Source organism: Stegodyphus dumicola, chromosome X2 (genome assembly GCF_044657685.1).
Source record: "Stegodyphus dumicola isolate Sdum_Otavi_A_Nest chromosome X2, ASM4465768v1".
NCBI classification, from domain to species: Eukaryota; Metazoa; Arthropoda; class Arachnida; order Araneae; family Eresidae; genus Stegodyphus; species Stegodyphus dumicola.
The window spans coordinates 1,035,468-1,042,339 of record NC_140781.1 but is presented as its reverse complement, the minus strand read 5'-3'; the positions used below and the strand labels follow the sequence as shown (position 1 = coordinate 1,042,339).

Sequence of the window (6,872 nt, the reverse complement as noted above, 5' to 3'; positions counted from 1 at the left end):
AGGCAGATAGCCCTGGAGGCTTTGCCATACTCACACACACACATTTGTTTTTCGTATTTACATTAGAAGACACTCTTTTAAAAAAGATTTCTTGTGATAGCAATTATTCTAACTAATAAAATTATTTGTAATTCTTGTAAAAGGGTTTAAAAACACCAAACTATGCGTTGTAGTGACTTTCGAAATTCAAGATTCGAACTACTTTTTAGTACAAATGTATATGGCAAGATGGCGCCACTTCTAAGATGCGCTTTAAACTCCGTTCACCTATAGTTTCCCACAGAAGTTTACTGATAAGTTATTGTTTTAAAATGTACTTGAAAACTTAAACGAATGTGTCCAGAATTACAGAATATTATTCTTATTAAAACTTATCTTATGAATATTAATTAACACTACTTCTCATTCTCATAAGTGGATGACAGAAACGTGAAGAGAAAAACCTGTTGCTAAATTCAGCTTTCTTCGTTATTGCTTCTCTTTCAACTGGTGCAATGTTTCATTATACAAGCTTGTGCTATATAGTTTTGCTATTTATATATATATGTACTCATAGTATGAGTACATAAGTACAGTGAGTAACTAGTGTATACAATTAAAATTAAAAATATACTCTTGAATGTAAATATACTTACTGTACAAAAATAATTAGATATATGAATGTATACACATGCATACATACGTACATACACACTCATTGAACATTTCTTCTCCAGAATATATAAGAGCACTATGTTTATACCAAAAATAGCTGCTGTAGAGAAATCTGCACATGAATGAATATGTTGTGAAGCAAAAGAGAAATTAAGAACTGTGATTTATTCGGCCAAATCAAACACCAGTCAGTTACAACCAAATCACTAAAGCTGTAAGTGCTGTTACATATGGAAAACGTAGTTCATGTCATGACATTTTTAACAGTTATTGAGCATAGTATTCAATATAAAAGAAAACATAATGCAACCTTTTTTTTTTTTTTTTTGTTGTTGTTGTTGTTGTTTTTTCCATCCTCTTTAATTGCTTTCAGTTTCTGCCTTGCAGTGAGGTAGTTTGGCACAATTCATTTATATTAAATATCTTAATTTTGTTGATTGCCTGAACTCAGTAGTTCTTAATTTCATATCACACATGCCTAGTGCTATTTTCACGCATGAAGCTGCTGAAAAATTATCAGTAAAGACATAAAGTAAGTAATTTAGATCAAATTTTTCATAAAGACAAAAAAATGAAATTAATAATTCATATATTTTAGATAATCCTGTAAATGCAATAACGTATTTAAGAAATGTTAAAACCAGAACTTTTCAGACAAGCAATACCCCTACTTTATTTATATATATATATATAACGAAAAAGTAAGCTCTACACAGCTGTTTATTAAAAGACTTGAATTTCAGAATGTAAAAAAAAAAGTAGAAGAAATGCTATGCTGGAGCAGATCTGCATATATATTTAAATTCTCTAAACATAAATAACTATCCAGGTAAGTTGATTTAGGTATGGCTTTCTTTTATTGAAAATACTTAATTACATAAATGGGAAAAGGAAACAAAGAAGTTTTATAAATTTTATTTCTACACTAAATAATGTCACACAGAATCAAAACACATTGCAGGAAAGTACTGGAATCATTCAGTGAGGCAATACAACTGTTGCCACTTACACTGTATGTAAATAGCTATTGAAATGCAAATTAACCCTCGATATCTATTTCAGAGTGGGGCAGGCAGATGCAATAGAATTCATTGTTCAAAAGAGTTCTGTTGTGCTGAAGTGATCACTCAACTTATAAAGTGGTCAGATCAAATTGCATCCTGTATAGCAAGATGGTGCATGTTTAGGGTAAAGAATGTTCAAGAACTTAGCATTGTTCAACTAAATCTGTAATATATATAAATAGGAATGTAGTTTTTATTGAAAGGTAAGTTTATTCCATAAGTAATAGGAAAATTTGTAGGATAAAAGCATTTTTCAAAAACCATATTTTTCTTCTTAGTTTTTCTTTCTGGTGTATAAATGTTTATTTTTTATAATAATTGTTTTGGAAAAAAGAAGGATATCCCATAATTCTAAATGCTTGGTGAAGGCTTCCACTTATCATAGTGGATCTTCATGTGAATATTTTACTATGTATTTGAAATTTTCATCATGCATGTGCTTTGATTACGTTTTACCCTTTTATGTTGAATATAAAATTGGAAATTCTATGAGTATTTATTGTGTTTAATGTTTAGTGTTTATGATATATTTTTTAAAAAGAAAAATATTCTGTAATTCCAAATGCTTGGTCTATCATATGAAAAACTAAATAGTTTTTTTTTCAAACTTATTAATCATATTACATACATGTTCTGAGCTGGAAAGTTGGAAGAGTGTTCTTGCTGTGGATTAGAAATGCTTACTGACATAGCACTCTTAATTTAGAGAGTATTCCTTGATGGATACCGAATTTATTGCAATTTATATTGAGTGACATAATCAGATTTAAACATGAATGCAGTATCAGTTCTCATTTGAGTAGTCAGTATCGCTTTCTGATGAGGTAGAAAAAATAAATAAGCAGTTGCTGACATACCGAAAGACAGCTATGTTCATTGTTGTACCTGATAATTAGAATCTTGTTATCATCATTGAACTAGTAGTACAATATTTAGAACTACTTCCATTTAAGCATATTTTAAAAATTTACATGAAAGTGAGGTAATACCTTGTGTTTAGAAACAAGAAGTCATCTTCACTTTAATTAGGTCATTTAATGCAAATGGAATATCATCTCACACAGCTGAAATCTGATGGTTATGAGATGCAACATTAATTCACTTTGTGAAAGGAAAGGACTTTCATCGAATTTGTTGTTACTACTGACAAAATCAAATGTTTTATATTCGATAAGTGCACAGAACCAGAAGTTCAAACAATTCGTGATGCATACACCTGAAAGCAACAACACTGATATGAAGACATTTTGCTGAATTTGATAAATAGCAAACTTATGGAAAAACAACTGCATTGAAAGCTATTAAGGCTGATGTCAGCCAATGAATTTTGATACCAAGGAATCATGAAAGGCAAAGCATAGACTTATTTCACCTCTCATTATTGTGCGTATATAGGATTAGATCCACATTTTGAAAGAAAGAAATTGGATGCAGAGCAACAAGGATAAAGATGAGCTGAGATGTCAACTTGCAAAGTTGAAGTATATCATTAAATTCTTTTGCAAAGAGTAAGTGTGAATTCCTTTAAGAATGCCTATGTGAAATGAGTGATATGTGGCATAGAATTTAAGGATAAGCAGGCAACAGCTAATCTTTATCATTAGGGCCTTTTTTTATAAAGAAAGCTTTGAAAATTTATTTAGAGCTGGTGTACTTGGTGATAGCTTTGGTACCTTCCCCAACAGCATGTTTTGCCAGTTCATCAGGCAACAACAGTCGTACTGCAGTTTGAGTTTCTTGCCTAGTGATAGTACTCCTCTTATTGTAATGAGCTAAACGAAAAAATTCTGCTGCAATTCTCTCAAAGATGTCGTTAACGAAGAAATTCGTGATGGACATTGCTTTGCTGGAAATACCAATGTCGGGATGAACCTGTTTCAAAACCTTGTAGATATAAATAGCGAAAGATTCCTTCCTGCGCTTTTTCCTCTTTTTCTTGTCACCAGCTCGTTCTCATCCAACTGCTTTAATTTCCATCCAACCTATCTTGGAGAGAAAAAGTTCATTATAATATATGCATATTCAAATTATTTTTATTACAGTTTACTATTACACATATTGTGGGTTGTAGTTATTACCTTCTAATTTATTGTTTCCCACCCAGCTATAAAAAAAATATGTTTCCCAATGGGAAATGCTTCATAACCTTTATGATTCATAAAAAAAAATATCACAGATGTGCATCAAGTAAAGGAATACTTTTGAACTCAGAGTTTTGGGTTACGTACATGTTATTTATTTCTGTATATTGTAAATGTCAACGGCCATACTATGCTGAAAGTACCGGTTCTCGTCCGATCACCGAAGTCAAGCAGCATCGGGCGCAGTCAGTACTTGGGAGGGTGACCACCTGGGAACACTGCGTGCTGTTGACATATTTTAGTCTCGTTAAAAATTTTTATGCTTCCATAGTAATAATTATTTAAAACACCATTTTTTGTGTGTACTATAGGAAACCTATACTATTCAATAAAATTAATCAGTGGGTGGAAATGCCAAAGCATCTATCGAGCTGATGACATGAAATACTGCAAGAGATCTTGATGAAAACATGAAGGAAAGTATAAGCATTTGGTGAATTGTTATTTATTTAAGATGAATTTAATTACAATATGACACTGGTAAGAAAGTAAATTAATAAGTAAACACTGGCATTCTTAAAAGTGATTAATAATAACTAAAAAGGGAACCATGAGCCAGCCTAAAGGTAGAAAGCTTTTTAAAATAAGATAAGCATATCATATAAAAATAAAAGCTCGCATAAGTAAGTCATAATATATATATATATATATATATTTTTTTTTTAAATTATAAAATTTATATACAGATGGTCTCATTATAGGAGATAACATTTGGGCAGAAAGAGTTCATCTATTGAGTTTGCATATTGTATTTCAGGTAACTTGGTACTGATTTTCTGAAGAATTTTGGCTATTGAAAGACCCTTAAATAGATTACCTATTTCCTTTAGAAGCTTGTAAACTTCTCCTAGGGAGCTTTAAGTTGAGGCTACTGGTATTAGTACTGTTTACATCAATACAACTTGTATTGACTGGGTGTCTAACATAATCGTATTTCCACTTGTTACATTTGCATAAGATAACTCATTAGTACTACGGGATCTATTACATATTATCAGTTTTCCAGTACAATTTACATAGGTCTGGAGTTAGTTTTGTTGGGTTTTGGAAATTTAGGACAACCCCTAAAATTGGCGGTGTGTCCTACTTTGAGGCAGTTGCAACACCTAACTACTTCTAACCTTTTAGTCTATGCATTTGTGCAATTTTCCTAACTTTGAACCCCATGTTACTTAATTCTTGTTTAATTTCATCTATCGAACAGTCTATGAGAAGGCCTCTGGCTAGTACTTTAATTAGTCGGTCATATTTTTTGGTAATGAGATAATAATCAATTTTACATCTGCCGTTATAATTGGTTATACCTCGATGAGCATCTTCTGTTTTGGGAAAGATTTTCCAAAAAATCACCCCCAAACCTTGCCCGCGAAATTTAATCCCGTATCTTGCTTCATATTTTTCTTGAAATCTGAATACTGAATTGGTGGTTGGGCTTAGGCAACATTTTCAACATATTATTTTCATTGCTGTCCGAAACATCTTTGGGTAATTCATGAAATTTATTACTGAGGGGAATTTCAACATTATTCTTTATCAATTTAGATGGTCTGGCCGTTTTTTTTACTCGATTTTTTGACGGCCGTTTAAGCTTAGAAGTCATAAGAGAATTATTATCAGAAATATTAACATTACGGGTATGAATATCCTCCATAATGATAACACAGTCACTATTAGTCTTCACCTGATTAGGGGTATCAATAACATCAACATTGCAAACAGCACTAGAATTTTCATTAACATTATATTCATCATGCAAATTAAGAACCAGTCCACCATAATTAAGTTTAACAATATTATGATGTAATTCACAAAATGCTTTGCACTTATCTTGAAATAAAATTGTTAGCTCTTCACAAATAGTCCTAATTTTCTGGTATTGTTCTATGCCAGGCGACATTGTTTTCTGTGTAAAGAGAGCGTGGCGAATTTTTACGTAATCCTTGAGGTCAGTCGGTTCTTTCAATAATAAGTCGTTACATTCGCTATTCAGTTTTTCATGAGCGTATTTAACAAGTTCATCCGGCAAACCCGACACCAAAGAATACACGAGGCGACGAGCAACAGCTTTCGCATCCTCGAAAGTTAATGGGGGGAAAATCATTTCCCGCCATCTTAATTTCACAAACATAATCCAACGGAAACACTTAGAAGTTCATCACAGTTCAAAATAAAATCCTCAATAATTAGCGCACATCAAAATATGTATAGAGATAAAAGAAGAGCACGAGGGTCGCGTGAAAATGGCGATCCACACAGAAGAGGAGCACTAACAAATAACGTCACATAAGCTCAGCATCGAATCCATATGCTACATTTATGATGACAGCAGTAGTTAACTAATTAATTTTTGTCTCTACTTAAATATAAATTTTTTAATATCTGTATAGTGAACTCAAATTCTTTATTTCTTAATTAACACAGTGATTAAATAGCGTTCCGTACGGCTTCGACAACGACCGAAAATTATATTCATTTTTCTTTTCCTGTTTCCGGATGCGGAGTCAGTTTATTTTACAGAATAAAATTTCTTGTACTCCAGAACTCTTTTCATTCATTCAATCAGTATTGCTATTGAAATGCAACCTGATCTTTTCGATTTTAAATTACATTAATTGTTTGTAATTCTATCACCCTCCTAATAATTTCTTCTTATTGGGCGAACCGACACTTTTTTCGTATAAAGCATAAAAATGCGCGTCTGGATCTGCGAGGCAGGTACTCCGTAATTTGAAATCATTGGCATTGGCGCGCGGCCACTTATCTGAAGTTTTTTTTTAGGCTGTCATATAATTTCACCTCATTCTTTTTGAGTTAAATTAAAATTAGCATTTAATTTTCTTTTTATATATCTGAATTCTAACACAATAATGTTAAAGTTCCAATTTCTTTTTGACGTATATTCTCTATATTTCATAAATTTTTTGGATGACCTATATCTAAAGCGCTCACACATAGGACTCTCTTCTTCAGGAGCAATGAAGTCTTTTGGAGTCAGGTTTCGCTGCCTTTACAG

At 32.0% G+C, this 6,872-nt stretch overlaps 1 protein-coding gene and 1 non-coding gene across 6 annotated transcripts; one reads left to right on the top strand and one right to left on the bottom strand.

Moving 5' to 3' along the window:
• Window positions 1-1,553: 1,553 nt before the first annotated feature.
• Window positions 1,554-6,872, bottom strand: LOC118203939 (uncharacterized). 5 transcript variants are annotated; one of them, XR_004760685.2, is made up of 2 exons: window positions 4,677-6,869; window positions 1,554-3,704 (listed from the first exon to the last, which is right to left on the bottom strand). XR_004760685.2 is itself a non-coding variant. In XM_085809603.1 (2 exons), the coding sequence occupies exons 1-2, from the start codon at window positions 5,985-5,987 to the stop codon at window positions 3,685-3,687; spliced, it is 516 nt and encodes a 171-aa protein (XP_085665729.1). In that variant the 5' UTR covers window positions 5,988-6,872; the 3' UTR covers window positions 1,554-3,684. The 5 variants fall into 5 exon arrangements, 3 of the variants coding, with proteins under 3 accessions (XP_085665729.1, XP_035232143.1, XP_035232142.1); XR_004760684.2 differs by having other exon boundaries at window positions 1,554-3,700; XM_085809603.1 differs by having other exon boundaries at window positions 5,492-6,872.
• LOC118204901 (5S ribosomal RNA) lies at window positions 3,975-4,093 on the top strand. The gene has a single exon (XR_004760908.2). It is a non-coding gene; the product is annotated as a 5S ribosomal RNA (ribosomal RNA).

Bases quoted from the DNA above. Each gene is read 5' to 3' on its own strand.
- LOC118203939 (XM_035376251.2), bottom strand. From the start codon at position 5,987: ATGTTTGTGAAATTAAGATGGCGGGAAATGATTTTCCCCCCATTAACT. The intron at 3,701-5,540 runs GTGAAGACTAAT...TCTCCAAGATAG, and splicing joins TTATTGATACCCCTAATCAG to GTTGGATGGAAATTAAAGCA.